The sequence below is a fragment of the Lissotriton helveticus genome, chromosome 2_1 (assembly GCF_964261635.1).
Source record: "Lissotriton helveticus chromosome 2_1, aLisHel1.1, whole genome shotgun sequence".
In the NCBI taxonomy this organism is placed as follows: domain Eukaryota; kingdom Metazoa; phylum Chordata; class Amphibia; order Caudata; family Salamandridae; genus Lissotriton; species Lissotriton helveticus.
In genome coordinates, this window is record NC_136059.1 from 1,208,468,328 (window position 1) to 1,208,495,144 (window position 26,817).

General features: G+C 41.3%; 1 protein-coding gene across 2 annotated transcripts in view; it reads left to right on the forward strand.

Moving 5' to 3' along the window:
- The window catches only part of TRMT10A (tRNA methyltransferase 10A), a 271,841-nt gene that overhangs the window by 76,580 nt on the left and 168,444 nt on the right, over positions 1-26,817 (forward strand). The window contains exon 4 of one of the 2 annotated variants that reach the window (XM_078677479.1): positions 14,441-14,515. The exons of the other annotated variant lie outside the window; for it this stretch is intronic. Coding sequence (XP_078533605.1) covers positions 14,441-14,515 — 75 coding nt within the window. The remainder of the gene's footprint in view (positions 1-14,440; positions 14,516-26,817) is intronic. 2 annotated transcript variants of the gene reach the window in all.

Genomic DNA, 26,817 nt, shown 5'->3' on the forward strand with positions numbered 1-26,817 from the left:
CTGGCTAGAGGCGTCTTGTTTTAAATTTGCCCCATTATAAAATAACTAAAAAAATACAAACATACATAGAAGGGTTTGGTGCAGCTCTCTTCATCCATTGGTTTTTTCAACTGTCATTAAAAATGTAGCTTTTGCCCACAAAAGCACACAGTATGGGGCGTTGAGTCAGCTGCTTCAGCCCTTATCTCTCTTCCATTATCATTTATGGAATTTTTCTTGTGCATGTGCGCATCTACCCAAAACATTGAACTCGTGGAAAGGCTATGGAGCCAATACTTTACTTTGCCAATTCGTTTTTATTTCCACCCTTTTGTTTTTAGTCATCCTGTGTGTTTAAAGTAAGTCTTTGTAGAACAGTAATTCAAAACAAAGAGTACCTTTTTGTTGCACCAAATAGAATCATATTTTACGGCGGTGTACATTAAAATCAGGAAAGGTTCCTAAACCTGTTGTACACCTGCCTGCTAGGATGCACCTCAGCTGTGTTTTTGATTCTGTGTAATTCTTAATTATTTGAAATATTTGTTTTGCACATGGCCACCGTGTTTAGGAAGGACCTTGTGTTTTTTCCCCTTGTTTGTTATTTTTTCAACATTTGCCTGCAATAAAAAAAAAACTATTACAATTGAGTGACAACCAAGTGCATCAAGTGTGGCATATGGAAACATTATTTCAGTCACATTACAGATGGAGTCAGAAAAAAGTGTTTCCTAGGCCCTCCTGGAAGAAGTCTGGACAGGAATCCCATATTGGCCAAACGTGTTCTCTGGGTTCGTTGCTGGGTCTGTAAATAATTAATTCCTTGCGTGATCGAGTTAGATTCTATCTGTTTCCAAAAGGAGAAAGTTCTTGCTTCTGAGGCCATGGTGGCCACCAGATATTAGCAACTTTTACAACAAGCATTTACAATGCAACGGTCTCGCCTTTGAAAAAGTTAGAGCTATTGGCATTGTAAATGACAACATTTTTATTTGTGTTGGTTTTGAAAATAGATAAATAAATGCGACTGTCATTTACAATGCCAATAGCTTAATCTCTCGCAAATGCCACACACAGACCCACACAGAGTCCCACACACATACATACCTACAGAGCCACACACAGAGCCACACACACACACAGAGCCACACACTTCCAGTAGTTGGTGGGCAGCGTGGAGCAGACCAGCACCCAGCCCGACAGGGCCAGCAGGAAGGCCACGATCTCCCCCGCCATGCTGCCCATGGTTACCGGCGAGGGTCACTGGGCACAGGTGTCAGAGCTGAGGGCACGGGTGAGGGCAGAGGGGTAAGAGCTGAGGGCAGAGGGGTGAGAGCTGAGGGCAAAGGGGTGAGAGCTGAGGGCAGAGGGGTGAGAGCTGAGGGCAGAGGGGTGAGAGCTGAGGGCAGAGGTAAGAGCTGAGGGCACAGGAGTCAGAAGCGAGGGCCTAGGAAGAGCTGAGGGCACAGGGCAGGGTAAGAGCTGAGGGCAGAGGGGTAAGAGCTGAGGGCACAGGGGTAAGAGCTGAGGGCACAGGTGTAAGAGCTGAGGGCACAGGTGTAAGAGCTGAGGGCACAGGTGTAAGAGCTGAGGGCACAGGGGTAAGAGCTGAGGGCACAGGGGTAAGAGCTGAGGGCACGGGTAAGAGCTGAGGGCACGGGTAAGAGCTGAGGGCACGGGTAAGAGCTGAGGGCACGGGGGTAAGAGTTGCGGGCACAGGGGTAAGAGCTGAGGGCACAGGGGTAAGAGCTGAGGGCACAGGTGAGGGCAGCGTGGTGAGGGCTGGAGGCCTGGGTTGAGGTCAGAGGGCACAGGTGCCAGAAGTGAGGGCCTAGGAAGAGCTGAGGGCATGTGCGTTACTTCTCAACACATGTGACAGAGAACTTTGCCCATGAGAGGTAGGAGAGGCAGATGCAGGGATCTATGCATGTGCTTATGTGATCTGCATTTATGTGTCGTACTACAGGAATAAGACTTTTCATACTTTTGTGAATCGGACCCTATAAGCATAATAAAACTGTTTTTCGTTTGCCCATCTAGCATGTTGTTGCATTTCCTTCGCTGGTAGGAACACGTAGAAGGCAGGTGTGTGCAGGACCAGGTACTAAATTAAGAAACAAGTTAAAAGTGCTGGAATCCCACCAGGACCTAGGATGTAACCATCTCGGCCCCTAGCTGTAGACAGGAACTACAACATACAGGAATAGAGCACTCACAATAAAGACATCAAACATTTCACACTGGGCTATAATCGAAGTCAGAATAGCACACATCTCCCCCTTGCACGAACAGTAGCTCAATAAAGTACAAGAACATAAAAGGAACACAAGAAACTGAATACATAACAGCCAAACTAAAGGAACATAACACTGAAACAATGAAAGTAAAATAGAACTTCTTGCTGAACGTGCCATTACAGGACTGCATCTGCATAGGCCAGGCCCGGTCTGGGGATACAGCTGCATTCCAGTTGGCCAGGATGTGAGGTCCGACTGCAAATACGAGGAACCCCTTTGGGGCTGCATCTGCCGACAGTACAGTTTGGACCGCGTCAACTCAGGACTTGTGCTCTTCAGGCGACCGACTGCACACGGCATGGGAGGCTACTCCAACCAGAGCGGCGAGACTGTGAAGTAATTTCACATTTTTGCTTCATTTCCTTCAAACAAAAGCGTTGTACTATTTACAACCTCATGACATGTCGTTATAGGGGACAAAGGGACGGGAAACAAGATAGCGGATGGGGAGCATGACAGCTGGACCAAGAGGGCGTAATGAACAATTAAAAAAACACGATGGTGAGCAACTGAATAGTTCTTGAGGAAATATTCCACGAATGTCTGTATTTGATTAACATAGAAGTATATTGTTCTCCCATTCCCCATCATGTGCCCTCCACCGCCCCCCTTCCCAGTCTCCACATGTAGAGGATGTTGTTGAGCATTTTAGTTTGTAGGCAAAAGTGTTTTGATAGGCTGCTGGAATGCTCGACGACACATACTTCCTCAATAGCCTTGCGGCTGACACTCTAATAGGGATGACTGACTTTCTTTCAAGCAACTAAAAGGTCAAAATAGAATCCATAGCTGTTGTATACGTTACTTCTGTTGCGGCCAGCGAGATGCTAACTTGATACGGAGCATGGCCTCGTTACTGAAGAATGCGTCAGCATTTCCTAGCAAAGAAAGCTTCCAGGCAACATTGTCTCCAGTATGTGTATGCCAGCGGGATGCTTGACATGCCTGAGTCATGCTAAAGACAGAACAAAACAAAGCGGGGTTTCCTTAAAAACACAAGTCCTGCAATTAAATGACTCAACCCTGACAAGACAATAAACGCTAATCCTCTCCCAATTAGCGTCCTGGAGTTTATTACTTCCACAACAGCGGCTTTAAATGCTGGTCGTTGAACGGTGAATCGCGTTACAATGTAACAAATACACGGAAGAGGCACACATACCTGTTGGACTCCGGCAATTTTGTTGTAAGAATGCAGAACCAGCAGCAACGGAGCATGGACGTTTTTTCCTTTGAAAAGTACAGGGGCTGACAGTAAACAAAAAAGTAAAACTGTAACGTGATATATCAATATTTATATTGTATACAATTGCAGCAATGCCTTCGGGCCGAGTTGTATTAAACTTGCAAAAAGGAAAGATCTGGCAGAAAGAGTTGCGCATCCCCCGAAGCTAGTTAAGACATTACACGGAGGGAGGATGGATGGGTTGGTGTGGAAAAGAGAAGCTTACCGGTCTCGGCGTACGTGAAGACGAGCAGGCCGTCCAGTATCTGGATCTGGGTGTCTATGGGCCGCCTTTCCTGCAGGTCCCTCAGGCGCTCGAGCAGCTTCTCGAGACGCGCCTGCTCCATCTCCGTGATCTGGAGGTCTCTTTACCTCAGCGGCGCCCGCGTGAGCAGCGACCCAGATCTGTGGTGTACGAAGGAGGGAACCAACTTTCGCTTTTACTTCGCCGAGGAAGAATGGCAAAGGCAGTCCAGCTCCTCCTCTTGCTCCTTTCCGCCCCACCTTCTCCTAACTTTTTCTTCCTTGTCCTAGAGACAGCTGTCACAAGTTATCAAGCTTCGAAGGGCGCAGTCCCTTCCGAGTCTGAAACAGCAACGACCGTATTTTACGCTGCGTCAGTAGCGTCGTTTCTCTTCAGAGCTGGCAAAGGAAGTCGGCAATTAATAGGAAACGCATACAATTCTATAAACGTTGATTAAACGGCCAGTGAAAACATACAAATAAACGACTGAATAAAAGATATGCTAGTGGAAAGTTAATAAATGTATATACTATTGCCAAGAAGCAGTTCTGGAATGTTATTACAGGGAATAACGGCCCCGGGACAGTGACAGCTGCTGAATTGTATAAGGGGCGAGGCAGTAATCTTTGAAACAAGTGTAATTTGTGAGCATGCCCGAAATAAATAGGCATAGCGTTGCTACACCAGTCCTTTGAGAATGTGAGGATTCTGAAATTACAACAATAATGTGCATACTGCATAACGCGCATTTGCAATGCAATATGTCTTGCAAAAGCCATTAGTGAGTGCTATTGGCGCTGAAAATAAAAAACAAGGTAATTTTGGGATTCGGGGGCTGTTTTTCGTGCTCTCCCCTTCCCATTGGCTGGAAGGTAAAATTCCAGCCAATGGGAAGAGGAGAGGGCGGGACTTAAAAAAAGACACGGAAACGCCCCCGAATCGCGTTCTGACGGGAAAGAGTGATTGACAGCCAATCTCTTCCAATGGCTAGCTCCATCAATGGCTAGCCTCCATTTATGGAGCTAGCCAATGGAAGAGAAGGCGGGACAAAGCCCCACACTGTAGGATCATAAGATTTCGCCCATAAAAGAATACGTCTGACTGAGAAAGATTCTCTTCGGTCAGTCGGGTGTGAGCACGATAGCTCAGTTCGACCGCTGCTTTGTTCCTGCATCATATCCAGCCATTGTGCTTTAATCATGTCGAACTGAGCTATCTTGCTCAATCCCGACTGACCGAAGAGAATCTTTCTCAGTCAGACGTATTCTTTTATGAAACGTGATGGAAGCCATTTGACTATGCATTTATAAATAAGATCACGAGGAAACCATGCACTAATGTGACAAAAGGCATAGTGTAAATATTTGATGCTTTAGACAACAATGATGTTATTCCTTGTCCCGATGATGATGCCCTATATGTAAAACGGCATCGAAACGTCGTCGACCAAAAAACCCCATATGCAATATATGAATGCAATATTGAAAAATGCAATGGTGTGTTCTAAACAATTGAAGTCTGTAACACTGACTACAAGTACACAGACATATTTGTGCTTTGCCCTTTTGGCCACCAGTTCCGTTGTTTTGTCTTGAATGTTAAGGGTCACGGCTGTGCCCACTTGGCATCTAATGGTTTTCAGATTTCTTAATACTCTTTTGAACAAAAAATAAATTTCTTGTCCGGCTGGACAAAAGACATATCACTTATTAAGTGTATGATTATTGTTTTTGCATATTATTGTGTCCGTAAATAGGGACCACTGTTTTGTGTAACCAGATATTAGCAAGGCATGATGGCTTTTTAAATGGATTCCATTAAAGGTACTGCAACATATTTTGAATTTGTTCCTTACCTCAATGCGGAGCCAGTAGATCTGCTTTATATTGGGAAAATGTTATAAAGCTCTTTCTCATGGTAGCTAGAGTCTTACAGTTGAATTGAGAGCGTATTTTAGTAGAGCGAGGTATGACTAATGTCCTTCCAGATTGTCATCCCTGTAGACCAGACATGACTTCATCTAGAAAGGGGTTAGCTGTTGCTTGATGCTCTTTAGTGACTGGAGGTCGAAGTTAGCGACTTGGACAACTCGGTTGATATGAGGGATGACAAAGTGGCTGATGTCAGGTGTGAAGCCTAGGAACAGATGAAGGCAATTGAGGGGGAAATAATTTGATATTGGGTTAATTTAGAAGCTTGGAGTCAACTTTATTTCCATGTTCTGATTCGAACATATGTGTTTTTGACAGGTTTTTCATCAAAACGTTATCATGCTTACATTGCTGGAGTTTTGAGAGGCAGGTTTAATGCCGGTCATTAAAAATGTTTTCGCATTTTGTTCTGTATCATTTGCACCTTGATAAATGGCAAGTCCTGGTCCCGTGAATATCGAACTCTGGGGTTTTAGGCATAAGCTGAACAGTTGTGCCAATATAGACCCGAAGGGCTGTGCCTGGCACTGCCACTCTCACAAATGTGCGAACTTCCTTTATTTCCAACTGTAGAGAAGTGTGTCTCAATGGTTAGAACGGCAGACCCTGATGCAGTAGTCTGGCCGGGACCAGGGTTCAATTGCCGCCTCGGCGGGTCTCGGGCTCAATTTCCTCAGACCTGATAATTCTCGCCTCGGTGCCTATTCTAATCATGAGTCCCACTCTGCACCTCTGGGCAATAGCTTGCTTAATCTCTACAACGGCCCCAACAACGCTGAGGATGCCTGACTTCACCTTGGGGGTGCCCAGGAGTGGGCTCCTCACAGGGAAAGGCCAGGAAGGGTTCCTCGGCGGTATTCGTACAAGCGCCGAGATGCCTACGGGTAGTTGTGCGCTATACAAGTGCGTAATCATTTCAATCATCATCATCATTTCATCATCAAATAGATTGAAAGAAAATAAGAACCATCAATGCAGGAGTGGACGTTAAAAGCCCAAGTAGTGCCCCATAACCCTAGCAGTAGTGTTAAGTTTTTTTTAAAAGCCACAGATTTTTATGGAATGTTTCTCTCCCATTACCTGATCGTTGTCTTTTACATTTGTGTAATCTGGTGATTTATAGTGTTGACCGGCTATGATCTTACTGGTACCGTTTACATTGCCTACTCCTCTCTATTATTGGATCCGTCCGGTCTGGTCTTTTAAATGCTCTGAATCATGTTGTTGTCATACTCTTGTCTTGAACCCATTTGTAACGATTATGCTTGTCCCACTTCGGTATCCTGCCTACGTCCACTGTGAAGCGCTCTGATACCTTCCCGGGTCTTGTTCGCTCTATACAAAACTTTAGAAATAAAATAAATAAATAAATAAATTGAGCATAATGAATAAGCTTTATCACCCTCAACCGGTTTCCAATGAAAATCATATAAGACCAGTAGACAGGTTATTTCACTGCCATAGCTTATACAGAAGTCTGATAGTTGGCAAGAGAACCATTGTCATTTATATGTGAGTTTGCTGGAGCTATACTTATCAGTTTGCTTTCTCCACCCATGGCAGGTTAGACATTAATCTCGAGTTAGTCCAAATGTTAGTCTAGATTTGTCTTTTCTGGCTCAGTTTTTAGGTCTGGAAAGATTTTTTGAGTAGGTGAGGGGTTGATTTATTGCCACCATGTTTGTTCAAATAGTTTTAAGTGTGATTTTAGGACGTAGGCCGTGAAAATGCCCGAGAAGTTTAAGGCCGAGTCACAAGAGATACATGTAGATTGTGTTTCGCCTGAAAGTGTAATTGCGTAAAATTGTCATGGATGTTTGAGAAACTTTCTTGGACTTAACACAAATGATTCATGGAGTCAAATGAAATTTCACTAAAAATAAACAATTTCGCACACTTGGTTACCCTTGTTTTTGAACTTTTTATGAGGTCAAATGAGTTTTGCTTTTTCCTGACCTGAGCTCACTATGATTCTGCTTAGAAAGGAAATGCAAGACAGAACTGATTGGAACCACTTGGTCCTTTAACCGGCTTGCTTAAAGGTTGTCGTTAGAGAAGACAAAGCATCTTTATGTACCCATGTGGATTCAGCAGCTAGATTTGTGCAGACTATTAAACAGAGAATAAGACTATGTGTGATGTCCTGACAGTAGAGATATTAATGTCCCTTGTTCTTTGGTCTGATTTGGATGTGTGTGTTTGAGGAAATGGTACAAAAGGGGGTGGTGGGGGGGGGGTTTGAGGAAATGGCATGTATAATATGGTCTGGTTGTCGACCTCACTTTGTAATACACTTACCAACCCCTTTGGGATCAGTAGGTTTTGTTTGTCAAACGTTTAGCTCAATCCTGGGTAGCTGTGGCTCTGAGCAGCAAAGCTTACCGAATGGAACAAGTAAAGCATTTAAACAGCACCAAAACAATTATAGAAATCAACAAGACACGCAGAAATCCCACAGCTGAAATAAACTGTATTTTTATATATCTTTAGCCACCAGATCAAAAAAGATCCATCGGAGGGTTCTAGAGATGAAGGATTTACAAGATATAGTAAATCTAAGCATTTTACTCGACCGTCAACAAGCATTGGCAAATTCAACCTTTTCTTCTGCCAAAAAGTTGGGCTAGTTGTATTGCGGTCATTTAGAATAACTTTATGTGACCAACTCCAGTAGAGAGCCATTCAGCGGGACTAGCAAAGTCCTCAGAAACAGTTACCTCAGCAGGTGAATTAGCCTTAAGTCAATTCATGGGCACTTTTATCCGTTGCAGTAGTTTCCTATATGCAAGGGATGAATGATTCTGAAGATATTCAAGGATACTGTGGATGTGATGTGGTTGATTGGGGCCTTCTGCGGCTACTCCTTAGTCCATGAAGAGGGGGTGAGGCAGTCCTGGTCTCAGGACAGAAGTCATTTGAAGTCCTCTCAGTGCTGTAGAAGTCAAGTCGCCCAGTATTGTAGTCACAGCCAAATCCTTCCTTCGGTGATAACTTGTCTTCTGGGTGCTCAAGCTGCACTCCAGCCACTCTCCCGGGCTCAGTGAACTTGGTTGCAACTTTAAGCATTGTGTCCTGGTCTCTCGTGTAGTGCCTGAGAGGTCTGTGGTGCGGGTTCAGTTTTGGGCTACCCACTTGCCCCAGCAGGCTTATCAGATGCTGTGGCCATGTGCTGTGAACAGGCAGTCAGCCGACTGACCCTTGGAGTTTCTCTTGCTTTGGCTGCACTCCAGAGACCACTTCTCCATGACTAGAACATAGCAGGCACAGTCACTCTTCTTTAGTAGCCACCATGTTCAGCAGGTGCAGGCCATGCCGGTGCAGCCTATTTTTGCTGATTCCACGGTGCAGCAGGATGGTTCTTCTTTGGCCCTTCTTCCTGTCCAGATGAGATCTGAGTCCTAGGTGTGAGGGGTGTCCTATTTATGCGCAGAAAGTGTCCTCAGGTCAGACTCTGTAATAAGCCAATTGGCTACCAGGTTTCCAACCTCCTAATGACCACTTGCTGGGAAGTGTGGCACCTGGCTATCCTAAGGATTACGATTCTTAGCCCAATCCAGAGGTGTAGCTACGAAGGAGGCTATAATGCCCAGGAAAACTGTTTGGCAGCTGTCTTTAGCTTTCCTGTACCTATTGCCATCCTGTCTGCCTAAACAATTGAACAGCCGCTCTCCCAAGTGTTTGCCATTTGCCCTAGAGAGGCAGCTTCTCCTTTGAAGCTCGCCTGTTGGGCTAAAACCCTTGTGGTTTCCTGTGAGAGAGAGGTAAAACCTCTTTCATGTAGGCTTCTATAGTTACCTTTCCTGGGAGTCAGCACGTCTTCCCAGGAGGGCAGAATAGGCCCTGGAAATCTTGGGCAACTAAAGTGGTAACTTTTAAAGTTGCACTGTGCCCACCTGTGACATTAAATCTGATTTATCCATTAAACCAGGTTTAATGCATTGATTCTTTTAATACCTTACAGTACCAACTTTAGTAGTCCCATTCAGGAGTTAGCAGGGCTGAAGTGTCAGCCTGAAAGTCTGTAGTTGTCAAAGGGGCAACTAGCCTTGGATCGCGGACACAATATCGTGGTAAACAGTATTTGTGACAAAAAATATTGTGTCAAATTTAATTTACCATTATATCATGCTCCTATGCTTATGACAGTAAAGTAACAAAATTTTTCCAAAAATATAATTTTTTTAAATATAGAACTTTTAAATTAGTAAATGTTAAATATTTTAATATATACATTGAACATAATGTAAATTAAATATATTGCACTAATATTTAATACGATACATAAATATCTACTTATGAACACACAAACATGTTTGTGTGTGTGTGTATATAGATATATAGTTAATAAAAAAATGTATTTTACATTAGATTATTTTTTTAAATATATCTCTATGGAAACATACATATACCATAACAATATCAATTCAATAGCATAAAATATATTAATTTAGGCAATAAATAAAATATACACATTTTAAAACCCCCAACAAATATTTACTAAAAATACTGTAACATTAAAATACATTAAAAAAACCACAAAAAGTACTAAATAAACAAACAATGCTATGCAATCTATTTAACCATTATTATGAAAATGATTGGAGTCTAGGAATATTAAATATATTACCACCCTAGTTTATGCTACAGTAGGGAAAGTGTAGGACTTCGGAAGGGTTAGATTTACTATTCCTACTCTAGTCACCACAATAGTAGGGAAAGGGTTGGACATAGGAGGAGTTACATTTACTATTCCCACCCACTCCAGTCTAAACGACTTTTGACAAGGTGTTGGACTTCGGAGGGGTGAAGCTTATCATTCCCATTCCAGTCTAAACAACAGAAGGAAAAGTGTTGAACAACAGAGGAGTTACATTTTGTATACCCACTCCAAACAGCGCAACAGTAGGAAAGTGTTGGACTTCGGAAAGGTAAAATTTACTATTCCCACTTCCTTCTCTTTAACAATAGGAAAAGCATTGTGTTTGGGAGGGGGGACATTTACTATTCCCACTACAAACAGCGCAGCAGTAGGGAAAATGTTGAACTGCAAAGAGGTTGATTTTACTATTCTTCCGGCTCTGCAAGCAAGAGTAGGAAAAGGCCTTCAGACACACGACACATATGAGTAACCCCATGAATGTAGAAACAATGTAAAACTCAATATAAAATATTTAACATGAAAATATATGTTAAAAGAACAATCAATTCACATAATTACTAGTCAATAAAATAATTATCTATTAAACAATTGTTATTAACTGCCCACCCTTTACACCTAATTGGGGAGGTAGAAGTGTTGTTCACTGTGCTTCGAGAGCAAGGAATGAACTTCCGTTTCAACTTAGAAATGCCCAAGATTGCCTATCATTCCGTAAGGGCTTGAAGACATGGCCCTTCTCTCACTATTAGGCCTTAGTCTCCTCAGGTAACCAGTACTTAGCGCCAGGACACCCAAGGGTAACCGTGCGCTCTATGAGTATAAATAAGATAACATAACACCTACAAACCTAGCAACCAGCACCTAAAATATAACTTAAAAAAATCCATAATTTAGATATTTAAAATGTATTAAATTATTAATTTACAAATAAATATTTGTTAGTTAATTTTGACTGAATTAACATTCCACTCTATGCCCCCACAAACATAGCTGCCCACAACTAAAATATAAGTGAAGTAAATCAGTATTCCATATTTTACTTAATTGAAAATCAATTAAATCATTAATTTACAATTTATTGGTAATTATTACTTAATTAACTTCCCACACTGTAATCATATAATCAAATGAAATATATTAAATAATTTATAATTATTTCCTAATTAACTTTCCATCCTATCCTCCTACGGACCCAGCAAACTGCTACAACACTATAAATTGCTTTTAATAATTACGTACATTCTAAACCACTTAAAATTACAGGTTGTATTTAAAAATAAATTATTAACATTTATGTAAGCAATAGTAACAAATACAATCTATTAACCATAACACATTATAATGATTATAAACCAAAAATTTTAACAGCTATATTACTGAAAACAATATTAAAAACTTCCATATTCTTTAAAATGGTAACACAGGACAGGGTTTTGAACGTATGTAGTAGGAAATGGAGCCTGCAACAAGTGTATGTATAATTGGCTATCATTATCGTGGGACGGTGCCAACAGGAGGGGGATCGACCCTGAACCCCTAAGTTTCAGACCAGAGGTCTCACAAAATTCCTATAAGCCTGTGCACACGTCTACATATAGCTGCCGAGTATTTGCTCTGTGTCATGCGTTCACACAAACTGACATTCAATGTGTAAACATGTATTCCCCAGCGGTATACAGTGCCAGGACGCCACGTAACGAGGTAACAGTGCGCTTTACAAGTATACATACATTACAGTAAATTTGGTAATCACAATGAACACTCAGAAGTTTTTGAGTTCTTCTTTAATCCTGAACGATTGCCCAGTCAACAAGTGTTTCATCTGGGGAAGTACCCCACGACTTCTTCAGGGCTTATGGCAATGAGAAGGAGATGAGAATCTCTCCATCGGTTGTACTTCCGTCCCTGCTGGTTATTATAATTCAGTAAATCTTAGTGGATCAGAGGGGTTCAAAATAAGGACCACAGTGGAGTAGGTGTAAGGGCTTCCTTCTTAAACGGTTATACTTCCGTCCCGGTTCCAGGGAAAAAGGTAAGTATATAGACCCAAGTGCGGTCCAGAGGGTGCACCGGAGGGTGGAGTCAGGAGTAAGGGCTGCACTGTTGTATGTGTGGCTCGATTGGAGTAGAGGGGCCAAGATAACGTAGTTAGTTAATGTCTGGTATGTATTAAGGGCGGAATCCAGCCGGTGTGTTGCACTTAAGCAGAGTGTGCGCTGCTCTGTCGAGAGCGGTCACAGCGTATGGGAAGCAAGACACAGAGTAAATGCTCTGCAGCTATATGTAGACGTGTGCACAGGCGGATTGGTGTCACTACAACGCATGCTTTTACATCGCATGCCTTTACAACGCGGTTTTTACATCACATACCATTACAACGCATAATGCTTTTAGGCGCTGGATAGTGAATTATTTAATTTACTATTCCAACTCCAGTCCCCGTGGATAGCAGGGAAGGTGTTGGATAGTATATTAAATACATTCCCTATCCTAGAGCGCCCCCCAGCGCATTGCGTTGTAATGGTTTGCATTGTAATGGTTGCGATGTAATGGTAGTGCGTTGTAAAAAATTCGTTGTAAGTGATGTTCCCCGCACAGGCTTATAGCAATTCTTTAAAATGATATTATTGACCTCAAAAAACGATATTCTTGTCAACGAGATTTGGGCTTCATGATATTTCATTTCCGATATATATGTCTCCCGATATTTTAAATTTGATATTTTGTCTAAACGCCACAGTAAAAATGATAATTTAAAGTTTCTTACTGTATAACATACAGCACTCTGCCTTGGAGCTCGTTAGGCCTACTTTAGGGTTGACATAAATACATTAACAAGCGTTTGCAATGAAGTAGGTCTCACATTTATGAGCATTTGAGCCATTGGCATTGTAAATGACAATGTCTTTTATTTATGTTTTTTTTTAAACTCTCAAAAATGCGAAACCTATTGCATTACAAATGTATGCTATAAAAATAAATAAAAGCGTTAGGAGAGAGCGTGTCATGCCTGCTGTTGCCGGCAGGACAAAGCTATTTGAGAAAATATTGCTCGGATGCTGTAATTAAAGCCTACTGAGCAACAAAACATGTAACAGGGTGTCGTCATGGAAGCTTACAAAAGGAAACAAGACAGTAATAAGGAGGGACTATTACGCCTTTTGACCAATGAACGGCCACAGTTCACAGTGGACAGTGACCCAAGCCAATGAAAAATATGGGCGGAGAGTGGGCAGAGCTTCAAGTTCCTACCTCAATACAGCATGCCTCGCAGAGCAGCGCAATCTGCAGTGACAGACTGGGAGCCATGTTTTCACTTGTCCCACAGGGTGGCACAGCAAGTACGGCTGTCCCTGGGGTGACACTCTAACTTATAGGCCTTAAGTAACCCTGGTACCATATACTAGGGACTTACACATAAGTTAGACTATGCCAATTGGGGCCAAGCCAATTAAACACCATTTTAAGGGGCAGATCACATGCACGGAGTTCTGGTTAGCAGGGCTCGGAACATTTCAGAGCCATTACTCCAGTACCTAGAAGTCAACTTTGGGGCGACATGTGGGGGTGAACCTACAAGAAGCCTGTGTCCTTACAGTATGGTTCAGTCAGTTGCCTCTGATTCACTGGAGTTGAGCTTACTGTGCTTTTCTTTTGTAGAGTTAAGACTTCCATGGTATTGCTAGTCCAGGGTCCCACCTCCTTTAACATTTTCAGGGTGCTTTCTGTTGCTAGACTTTTCCACACAGTGCGATTATTTGATGATGACATGTCTTAGCTAATATTATGGGTATTTTGTGTTGCAATCAGTATTTCTGTACATTACTTGCTGTGTATCTTAAAATTAGTTAAATGAAGTTCCCTTACAAAAAACTTCACAATTTAATTTCATTTGTGGTTGACCTGAAGTTTGCCGGTGAATATGTGTTGCATGTAACAAATTTGATAGCGGATTTATTTGCATTATAAAAGTGCTGCATAAGTAACAAATAAATAGTTTCTTGTCTTTCCTTGTTGAAAAGTAGTTATCCACTAAACGTACTATATTTTTGGGCATTAGATGTGGTGTTTCTTCATATTTAAGTAGTTTTTATTTTCTTGAAGTTCTATTTAACCAGCCACGGAGGGCAGCTGAAACAGAACATGGAGGAAAATGACAAAGGATGGGTAAACTGGAAGGTGAGTAGTCAATGCTTAGATGCGTAAAAGCATACATTTTTGTACTACCTCCTGTTTTTGTTCTACTTCCTGGAACCTCTTCAGCCCAGAATACTAAACAATGTTTTATAAATTGATTTATATTGGACTAAGGTGAACTGAGCCTTGTCTCAACGTGTGGAAGAGTCTTGTAGATAGTCGTTAATTGGTCACCATGTTGGTCAACTTCCCCGAGTCAGAATGTGGCTAATAAAATGCAGAGTTGTCTCGCTCACTTTAGCCCTTTAGTCACAATCCTAACAATAAGAGGTGGCCTGGTCTTCAAGTTGCTGCTTTGTACATATCACTTTCGAGAAGTTTATCATTGGGGGAGGGGAGGTTGTGTGTGACTTGGGCGGCACGGTGAATGGTGGCTTAACTTTGCTGCTCCCGCTGCCGTGGTTTGCATTCTGGTAATATTGCGGTCTGCCGGTCACCCCATGTGATACTATCAGGAGATCCGTTTATAGAAAGGCTATGCTGGTGTAAATATCTTTTATAAATCATCAATAAAGAAAGAATTTTTAAACACAACATGCTTGAAGTGATCCTGGTATACACACTTAAAGGATCTTCTTAGAAACTGAAGGAGATTTAAAATTGGTGCTGAATTGAACTGGTTATTGTTTGAAAAAAGAAATTGCTGAGAGATATGGATATTTGGTGGATTTTATCCGCTAAGGGGACCCAGGAGGCTGTTTTCCCCTGATCTAAGCACCACTGTTAAAGATTAAACCCCATGTTTTGTTGGGTGCGGTACTGAGAGTCTATGATTCTGTAAATCGCTTGCCATTTCTAGAAAGATCGAGGGCACCCAGAGAGCTTGTCCACATCCGGAGTGAATGGTGCATACAAACAATTTCACCCCTAAATTGTCTTGAGCTCGAGAAAGCTGAGCGCAAAAAACAAAATGGCTGACGGACACAGACTGCGATCGTTCCATGGAATCCAAGTAAGCTGCGTACACTTGTGATTTTTCTCCCACTGTGGGCCACCCAGAGTCACACATATTGACCCATATTGGAGCCGAAATGTGTCTTTCCAAAGCCCAAGAGTTTCATTCCACTCTGCCTGACCCTAAGATTGCGGTATTTTGAAAAGTCACCGGAGCCACTAATTTTATGTCTCCTAAGCTGCCGCATAACTGCTATTAACAACATACTCCTAGACTAACCAATGATATTCTGTGATTCTCAGAGTCTGAGCTGCGCTTCAAACCATCCATCACTACGTGATAAATTGAATGTAACGCATGTGAGCCCTCAGAAAATCATGGACATCTTCAGAGACTTCTATAAATCTTTTAATGAGGACAGCTCTTATTTTTTGTTAGCACTTAACCTATACTCTAAGCTAATATATTGCATTTTTATTTATTGGTTATAAATAAATACTGCACGGTAAAAGAAGCCCCATCTGTGTCCCTGTATTACTCTAACCAACATCAGCTGTAATAACCTATGGTATAGCCTTATTGATTGACACTACTATTTAATCAATTGCTCATGCTGAGGGACCGAACTGGCCCTGAAAGAACCATTGTTCTCTGAAATATTAAGTATCACCCCAGGTTCAAATATTGGGGTTCCCTTAGATTCCTATTACATATTATTGAAAGAGCCACATCTACAAACTCTGATACCGTGGCAATAGCTCTAGATGCCGAAAAGGCATTCAGTAGTCTCCTGTATGTTCCTGCGTAAAACCCTCTTAAAGTTTAACCTGGGTGAAGCCTTTACTAAGATGGTCATGGCCTTTTACAGCAGGCCTCCCGCCAAAGTGACTACTGATGGCCTACTGTCCCCATCCTTTAACTTATAGCAAGGCACTGCCCCCTATCCCCTTCTCCATTCATTTGAGTCTTGAGCCCTTACTCCTTAGCATACAGATTAACACTTCCATCTCCAGTGTTACCTTCAATAAAATCACGGTGAAGGTGGCGGTTTACACGATTTTTTGATCACCACCGAGAATTCCAGTCAGTCAATTCATCCATTATTGTAGACGATAGATGAATATGACCTGGTTGCAGGCTATAAGCTCAATAGGGACAAATCTGAAGTTAAGGGTTTAACCACTTCCATGCGGGGCTGTTTCCCCCGCTGTGCTGGGGGACGGGGCGCGCACAGCACCCCCATGCTCATGACGAGGTCAGCTCGTCAAGCTACGGCGCTCCGGTGCTCATGACGAGCTGAGCTCGTCATGGCCACACCCGTTCCAATGGAACGCTCAGCACTGCAGGGGAATCAACCCAGCATGCGAGCGTTCCACGGAATGGGCGCAGTCATGACGAGCTCAGCTCGTCATGAGCACCGGAGCGCCGTAGCTCATGACGCGCTGAAGGGGTTAAACAATCCCTGCACTACTGGCCTCCTGAATTCTACAGAGCTGTCCTGGCAACCCCAATTCATAAAATATATTGGTCTAGAATTTGGCTCACACCTATAAGAAACCCTTCAAAATAAAGAAAAGTTGACATTAAAGAAAATGTTACATTTATTAAATGGATGGAACCCTAAAATTATTACTTGGTGGGACCGCATATAGATTATCAAGATGATGGCGACCCCAATAGTCAATTACCTTATAAGCATGTTGCCTTTAGTACGATCTGATGATTTCAACCATAAACTTGACAAGTTATCAAAATTTACATGCAGAACAAAAGCCCCAGAATTTCTATTAAAAAAAAATTGCCTCCCTACGAATCTAGGAGGAGTTAACCTGGCCGATTTCAGGAATTACCAAACCGCTTTGTTAGCTAGACAAGGCTTTTTATGGTTCTCCCAATGTCGGAATTATACTCCCGCTTGGCTAACAGTTATAAAAGAAATTCTTTGAGATTTGCACACTATAACTCTTATATCTATCAAAACCAAATCCCCCCTACCAGCCAAATATATATTTAACAATACAAAAATGGCTCTTTTGAGGACTGGTAGACTATTGAAGACCCCACTTGCCGGTTCTAACCTGGGCTTACTCTGGTATAACCCTAAAATCAAAATTTAGGGCGTGTCCATATTGTGGCGCTCATTGGCATCCAAGGGCATCCATTATTTTCAAACAGTTAGGCACACAGCAACCCCCTCTTTCCTTCTGAGAACTACACCAATATAATCTATTACATATAGATTTGTATGACTTCCTTAAGCTCAAAGCCAGTCTATCTAAAACTAAATACCCCAATGTTGACCCCTCTCTTCTCACAATCGTCTCCTCATTTAATAAAACTGGTCACCAATCTTCCAAATGTTACCTCCTCTTAAAACCTAAAACTACTTGTCTGACCTCAAAAATACTGAAGAAATGGGATACACTTGGGTCTATCTCTCCAGACGATTGGGGCTTATTTTGATAGAAGTCTGTCACAAAATCACAAAATCACTCCCTCTTTATCCCAAATGAAATACTGCTCCCTACATAGAACATTCTTGACTCCCTCTCGCCTTCATGAGATGCATCTTAGAGCGGACTAAACGTGTTGGAACTCTAATAAAGCCTCTGGTTCGCTCCCTCATTTAATTTTTTACTGCAGAACTGTTTCACATTTCTGGGACTGCATATTTAATGCTATCCGTTCTGTATTTGGGATCCAACTGAAACAGGACTTTCTTTGACTCATCCTTGGCTTCCTTGACCCACAGCTCAAGACACCTTGGTAGGCATATTACCATTTGCGGCCTGTAAGTCTGTCCTCGCTAACTGGAAAACCACTGCTGCCACCTCTTTCAAGTCCTGGTTGAACTGGGTCTCTGACTTAAGTCATGCCAGTATTTATTTTATTTATTTAGAGAGTTTTATATAGCGCGAACTTGACCCGTGGGTATCAGAGCGCTTCACATAAAGTTATACATTCTGTAGAGCTGTACTTCACATATAAAGCAATTACAACTAATAGAATGAGTGAGGTAGATAAGTCTAGTGTGTCTTATACTCGAATAACATAAACATTCTCAATAATATATTGATTGAGGTATATAAGTGTCGTATAACCTGAGATTACCATATAAATACTGTAAATACGTGTCGAGCTAACTAGTAAACATTTCTCGTTAGGGTGGGGTAGTATCGATATAAGTCAATAGAAACTCCTGGCGTATGACCAAGGATTTGTATCGGAAAGTCAGTGTTCCTGTACAACGTGCTCATCATCGCTCTTTTTTAGTGAGATCTTCTTCCCGGCTCAGGGGACAGAGTCTCCTCCAGATTCTTGGTGACGACTAGATCACCTCTTTTTATGTCAGGAACTTGCTCATTAGGAAGATCTTAGTTTCCCTTTTGAACCTTGTCGTGTCTGTAATTTTTCTGATACTTGGAAGAAGCGAGTTCCATAATCTGGGGGCTGCCCCTGTGAACGCTCTGTCATAAGTTTTCTTTTTCCTGAAGATAGGTGGTTTCAGCATCAGCAGATTCGCGCTTCTTACTGGTCTGTCTCCACCAGACAGCTCAATCTTCTGGGCCAGGTATTTGGGTGTTTTGTAGTGAAGAGCTTTGTGGGTGACACATGCCATTTTGAAATGGATTCTGGCTTCGTATGGTAGCCAGTTTAATGCTTTTAGATGCGGGGAGATGTGGTCGAATTTCCTCGATCCGGTAAGGAGTCTTGCTGCCGCATTGAGGCATGCTTTCAGCGGGGCTATGGAGATTTTTGGCAGGCCTGCTAGGGATGTACAGCCATATTCAATCCTTGAGATTACTAACGATTGTATTGCTAGTTTGAGGTCTGCCGATGTGATGAATGGTTTCACTTTTCTTAGGTAATTCAAGTGAAAGCGAGCGTTCTTTGCCATTGAGTTGATGTGAGCTTTCATGTCTAGGTTCTTGTCTAATGTGATTCCTAATGATTTCGCTGAATCCACTAACGTAGGGGTACAGTTTAGAGCTGTGATCAGATTGCTCCATTCTTTTGCCTCTAGATACTTCTTTGCGGATGCGATTAAAAGGAATTCAGTTTTTTGTGCATTGAGCTTCAGGTGGTTACTTGTCAGCCAGCTTAATGTCATTTTCAAGGCTCCATTCATTAACTTGATGTCTTCCAGGGATTCTATCCTGAAGTATATTTGTGTGTCGTCCGCGTACATGTGATAGGATATGTTAGCGTTTCAGAGGATTTCTGTCAGGGGTTCGACGTACAAATTAAAGAGTGAGGGAGAAAGTGTCGATCCTTGGGGGACTCCGATTGAATTCGGGCATGATGTGGATAGCATCTGGTTGACCCAGAATCTTTGTGATCTGTTATGCAGGAATGATTCAAACCATTTCAACACCGTTCCTGTCATTCCCATCCTATTGTGAAGTCTTTCCAGCAGTTTTTCATGATTTACAGTGTCGAACGCCGCTGACAGGTCAAGGAGGACTAGTAGACACGTCTTATTGCAGTCAAGGGCCTGTACTGCGTCGTCAACAATGTGCAGGATCGCTGTTTCCGTGCTGTGTCCTGTTCTGAATCCTGATTGACAGTCGTCCAGCAACCTAAACTTTGAGATGTGTTGGCTCAGTTGGTTCTGTGCGCATTTCTCAATTAGTTTGGCCAATAATGGAATATTGGTAACAGGGCGGAAGTTGTTAGGATCTGCTGGGTCCATTGTAGGTTTCTTGATGATCGGGACAACTTGGCCCGTTTTCAAGCAGTCTGGAAGGATCCCTTGCGATAGGGAGGCGTTTATTATTTTAGTCCAAATTGGGATGATGACGTGGTTTATTTTTTGTAGACATTTGGCGGGGAGAGGGTCATTGTAGTGGTTATTCGGTTTGATATCCGCAAGTGTTTTGGCGATGACGGTCTGATCGTAGGTCTCGAAGGTGTCCCAATGTGCTTTATTTTTCGCTTCATTGTGTTTGAGTGTGGTTGTGGCAATGGTCCGATCTTGTGGTTGTCTGTGCAATTGGTCTGCTGCCGCCTTGAGCTCTATTTCCAGCTTGGTGGCCTTCTCGGTGAAGAACTTTGAGAATTCTTCACAGCTTATCTGGGTTATGGTGGTTTCTTGAGCCGATTTTGCTAATTTGTTGGATTGCTGCCTAAGAATTTCGAATAGTTTCCGTGGCCTATTTTTGGCGTTGTCCAGTTCCGAACTAATATATTCTTTTTTGGACCTAAGGATCTTTTTGTTGTATTCGTTTCTGATTTTTCTGAGTGATTTCAGTTCATGCGTTGATGGGTGGTCTCTCCATTTTCTTTCGGCCATTCTTAGTTTCCTTCTATCATCGTTCAGTGATTCGTTGAACCATGGGTTCTTGTCTTTTTCCGAGACTCTTTTCAGTTTTAGTGGCATTCAGTAGCATTACTCTCCAAAACTACCCCTGGAGATCACAGTCTAGAACTGTTTGGAAGAAACTAGATCACTATTTTGCCAATACCAAGCCACCATGAGTTCCTTAGCACACCATGAAATGGTATCATAGTTATTACTTACCACAACATTTGTGCTTGCCTGTCGCCAGACTGCTGCCTGTTTTTTAAATGTGTATGTTCCTACTTTTAGCTACAGGATTGTCATGCCTACTACTGTCACCTCTTGACTCACTTTTTTACTCTTGCTTTACTTCACACACAGGATTTGTTTTCCCTTATGATTTGTTTTTCCTTAATGTACCTTACATTGTGTTAAACATTTTTGTACAATAGAATAATTCACTTTACCGGTCTTTTTCAACATGGGTTCTGCATTGCTGTATCGTGGCAACATTTTATGTTTGCCTTCTTGCATAAAATCCAATAAAGTAATTTGTAATAAAAAAAGTTTATCATGAAACCATCAACCATTTTGATGAATTGTCCCCCATAAGACCATCCTACTTGCACCTCCTATCACAGCAGTATGGTTAGAGTGAGTAATTTCAGTGAATGGCCTTTAATCTGCCCATGTGTTATAAAGGAGATATGCTGGACGGAGTAGACTTATCAGACCAAAATCTCTTTTATTTGAAACACATGACTAGATTGATCATTTTACTATCAAATTTAGTTTTTCCCATGTCAGCTTGTTACATGGTAGGAGGGCAGTCTTGGTAAAGGAATGCAAAGTTCTCCACAAATGGTTTCTCCCAGTTATCGCACAGTACTAGAAGAGCTCAGTGATAGCCAAGCTCTAAAACTGAAGAAAATATTTTTTTTCCAACAAACTTAACAATATAAGTTACTCTATGCACAGCAGGGCCCTGGATAATGTTGATAGTGTAAAGAGGAAACAAAACATAGAATTACTTGTGGCCAGACAGTTGTTCCAATACAAACCGTATGTGTAAATGGCATCAAAAAATGAAAATCATTAAACAGCACTATTTTTGATGTAGAAACATGCATGAGTATTCAGTGACACATGTATGAAAGTTGTATCCTTTACTACATGCTATCTAAATTCTCACAGGGGCATGAGTTACCTCCGTGTTTAAAAAGGCATTTCCGTTCCCTGGCTCTAATAGCAACTATAAACCCATTCCTAATATTACACTTCTACTTAAGGCCCCTGAAAAAACTCACACTCTTCAGTTGCTGGTAATCACTGAATCTCAATGAAATTTAAGGGATTAGGCATCAGGTATTAGGCATTTTGAGGATACTGAGGGTACCTTTTTGAATGTCCCATATGCAATTAAGGAATAAAAACAATGACTTGAATGTAGCCCGAGTGATTGATTGCCAGTAGCTGAGGGTTGTGCAAAACATTTGGGATGATAGCTGATTCTAGAATCGCAATGGAACTGTTCCCATTGTTGCATTCACTGAAACAGTTCCATTCTTACCTTATTCCTAATTATTAGCAGTACATTGATCCAAATTATTAACAATTCGTTGATCATTTGTACCCTTCTAGAACTACAGAATGTTCGTTTCAAATAGAAACCTGTTCTTCACCAACACTGAAAGTGGGGCATACATTTGTACCCTTCTAGAGCTCCACAATGTTCGTTTCAAATAGAAACCTGTTCTTCACCAACACTGAAAGTGAAGCACACAATGACAAAAACGCATAATTGTCCTCAGTTACCATAAGGTAATAATGAGAAATATAATTGGCTCTTGTTTTCTCACAGTTAATGTCACTAGAGGCAGCATTGTTTAGGGTCCCTGAGAATTAGTTAACATTTGCTTTTTCACGAGTAGGTAGCGTGGCTCCAGCTTAAACCTACTCCCCTCCCACGTCCCCTCTTCAACATTGTTGGTATTTAGATCTTTATGAAGAGTCTCAATAATATTGTGAATTTGAGAGTCACATTAGATTTCATTAATTTCTGCATGCTAGGAAATATTTGTTTAAAAAAAATAAACACAGTATTAGTTATAAATAATTGCAAATAGCATTTGTTCTATTCTATGTTTAGCTAATAATTCTGCCTAATATGGCACCTTATGCAAGGTGACCTTAATGGGTGAAGTAGGTGGAGAAGTAGCAGACCTCTTTGTGTGGGCCTAATTAAGACACAACTCCTCTTGTTATTACTTAGAATGAACATTTTGGAAGAGGCCATAATGTGCAACTTAATAGGTTAAGGTGAGCCATTTCCTCAATAATGCCATTAAGACATTAGACCAAGAGTGATATGTTTCACATTATCTCTCCCTAGTAAGTATGATTTAATCATAACGCATATAAATGCCATCCAAAAGTGTGTCATCATACACTGGTGTCCTAACAAAACTTTGGAGCTCTCATATAACATAACATCTGGATTTCCCAAGTGAGCAATCACCTTTAGGCTGCTCATGACTCCTAAACTGATGAATTACAAAAGCTACCAAATAAGTTCGAACTAATTTCGGGAAATAAATGTTTTGCAATCACATGCAGAATCTCAGGGTTATAACGTGTTTTATGGAAATTTGGAGGCTATGTCCCATACATTTTTTGCACTGAGAAGCATGATCATTTTCCAAAAGCATGAAAAGAGTTATCACCAGGCCTCGAAAAATCATAAACATTTTACTAGACCTGCAGGTATAGTGACTTAAATAATCCACTCAACCTATTTGTAATGCTCTTGACCCATAAACTGGTTTCAGATGATGTGAACAGGGGCATTTATTTTAATTATTTGAGACACCATTTTCTTCATTATCACATATGAGAGAGCACCTTCAAATTTGCGAATTCAGCATGTCTGGTGTACAAAAAACTCTTGTTTGATTTAATATACTAAACTTTCTTTCCATATAAATCTAGCCACATATAGGATACGCATGACCCCTGACTTGATTCTCAGTTCATTAACATTTCCGGGGCAGGAATGTTTCTCAAATCATGTTTAGAATCTATCACTTTTAATAAATACATAACTAAAGCATAAAGCGGTAGCACACTGTTATTTGTAACCAGCAGATTTTACATTGAAATGGCCACAAACGTTCCCACTGACATGCAGCTTTACTGATGAAACTATATAGTGTACAAACAATAATGTTTAGAAATGGAGTTTCTGCAAATGTGTCACTTGCACATCATCAAGTAAAGTGTTCTGGTTTGTTTTGCTCCTATTTAACTCTTTGATTTCATCACACTTCTTAATTACAAAAAGATTTGCTTTTGTAATTCCTTATCTATTTTGAAATATTTGTAATATTTACAGGCTATTTATTTAAATGTTATGTGTTAAAATAACTGACATCTTCAGACAGCTCACTTGACAAAAACCTCTAACTAGTAAGGGAGAAAAACGAGCATTTGTAATTTAATAGGTCTTACATATGCAAGAGTTTGAGCTATTGTCAATGCAATAGCTTAAACTCTTGCAAATGCGAGACCTAATGCATTGCAAATGTTTTTTGGTTTACTAGCGCTCATGCGGCGCTTCCACATTTATGAAGGCCACGCCCCTTTCTTTAGACAAACCGCGTCTAAAGAAAGGGGCGTTGCCGACATTAAAGTGAAAACACAGCATGTAGCGCTTTGACAAAGGAAAGCATCTGTTTGTCAAGTTGACAAACAGATGGTTTTTATGTAAAAGCGCCATGCCGCGCTTTCACTTCAATAGCGCCTGCGCACTCTTCTTTAGACACAGCTTCTCTAAAGAAAGGGGCACGGCCTCCATGAATGTGAAAGCTCAGCATAGGCGCTAGTAAAAAAACAAAAGAAAATATAAATAAGGAAGTGAGCGCGGCCGCAATACGTAAAGCGGACTGTGCAGTTAAAATAAAGAAAAGAAGCGCGGCCACTATAGTTAAAGCGGACCGCCATTAGTAAATAAAATAAAAGCAGGTGGTGTGCTGTGACCTAGTGGCTGGAATAGGGACAAATCATTAAACAAAATAGTGCTCAAAGCCAAGATAAAGCAGACTGTGTAACAAGACAAGTAAAAGGTTCAGTCGTTATGGGAGGTAAGAAATGCAGACAAGGCGGTACCAAGGAGGGACTAACAAGCCTAATAACTACTCAGAAGCCAGCGTTTACGAAGGACAATGACACAAGCCAATTAAAAATACGGGCGGAGAGTGGGCGGGTCTTCAAAGCTATACTCCAATACATCATGCCTTGCAGCAGCTCATGCGCTGCCAAGGCTCGACCTAATAAACCTCATTTTCGAAGCAGCAATTAGTTAAAAGACAAACTGAAATTTCACCTCTCTCCTTGAACAGACAGAAAATGTGTCAAGATTAAAACAAGATTTAATGGCATCTTTATTGCTCATTCACATTCTGAAACAGAACACCTGTTCCTTTCCAGCCTGAGTTTACTCGCCAGATGGGACTAGTAGGTGCTAAAAGTAGCTCGAGCTGATAACAATTTTACTTGTAATGTTTTCGAAGCCTGATTACTATGATTTAGAATATGTTGGTGTAGGCCATGTCCTTCTGAAAATGAAGGCAGTTTTCAACGACTGTTATCGACTGTTGGTGTTTTCACTTTCAAAGGTGGTCTGTTGGTCCTGGAGTGTATTATTTTGTGAAGGTTTTTTGTTGTTGGTATTTTTGTTTGTGTTTTGAGACTCCATCAGAGCTGTTAGTCACGAGGCATTGTGAGTTTTGGTCTATTAGAGGCTGCTAAAAATTTCCTACAGAACTGAATCTGGGGTTTCAAGATTATGAGGACCCATCCTCAGTATCTGAATTGTAGATTTGTTCCTCAAGTCTCAGGAGTCTTGATTCCATCAGAGTTCACTTCCTCAGAAATTCCCATATCTCCCATGGTCGGTTGACATATCTGTTCTGTCTCTGCTGATGAATTTTAGGACAAAGTCTAATTTGCCCAGTGTACGCAACACTGCATATCCCGGTTGTTTAAAATGTTGGTTTTAAAGAAAGAGCATCAGACACAATCCTTTGACTTCTGGTCATGCAATAACATAAACTACATACCAGGTGTTCGCAATTGGCATCAGTCATATTTTTGATGGCTGTTAGGACGAAATGTAAAAAGGAGTCTTTTTCCATAATGTAACGTTTGAAAATTATGTAAAGGGATCTAGGGAAACTCTCCCTGAAATATTAATTCTGTGACCTGGACACCCTGTGGTCAAAGTGGAGACACAAAGCATGGACAGACATTGCTTCCAGAACTGCAAGAGCCTGTAGTGATAAAAGAATGTGAAGACACTGCTGCATAGTCAATACTTCATACAGTATCGATTATATTATGTGTTAGAACAATTGCCAGCTCTCATAATTTGTGCTATGTACGTGAAAACCAGCGCCAGGTAGGAATACTGCCATAAACTCTCAAATATCAATCTGAATCCGATTACTACAACTTTAACATCTAGACTAGAATACTTTTCATTTTGACCTCTGAACTGGGAGATGCCATTAAGAAGTAACTAACTTTTCTTCACTTTAGGATAATTACCAGAAGATGGCTAATGAAATGATAGATTTGTGAGGGTGCTTGAAAATACAATACTTGGACGGATGCTGTATTGCTAATAGCTGAAAGGTAAAGGGCTTACAAGAGAATTGTAAAGGACTATTTTATGTGTTATGCGTGAGAAGCCCCTCAAACTGATTTATTCAGTATAGCTTTTCAAATTGCCTTCCCATTCTTGGAATGAAGATTTATAAAGTGCTACTAATATATCCTGGAGCGTCCCATTCTTGATGATTTGTTCAACTGTACATATGATTTACTCAGATTATAGTTCTTATGGGTCATTTGCTAGTCCTGAGGATGGTCTTGTGGACTATGAACAATAGAGACCAAAACGTTAATGCCAAGTACAACTCCTTGCTACATGGCGAGTAGCTCTCTTCAGATGTGTCCATGTGTTTTCAGTTAATGGTTGAGGGTTTCTCTGCCTTCAGAAGAAAAATAACTCAATTAGCTCATGTTGTTAGGGATTAGGCAATCTAAGAA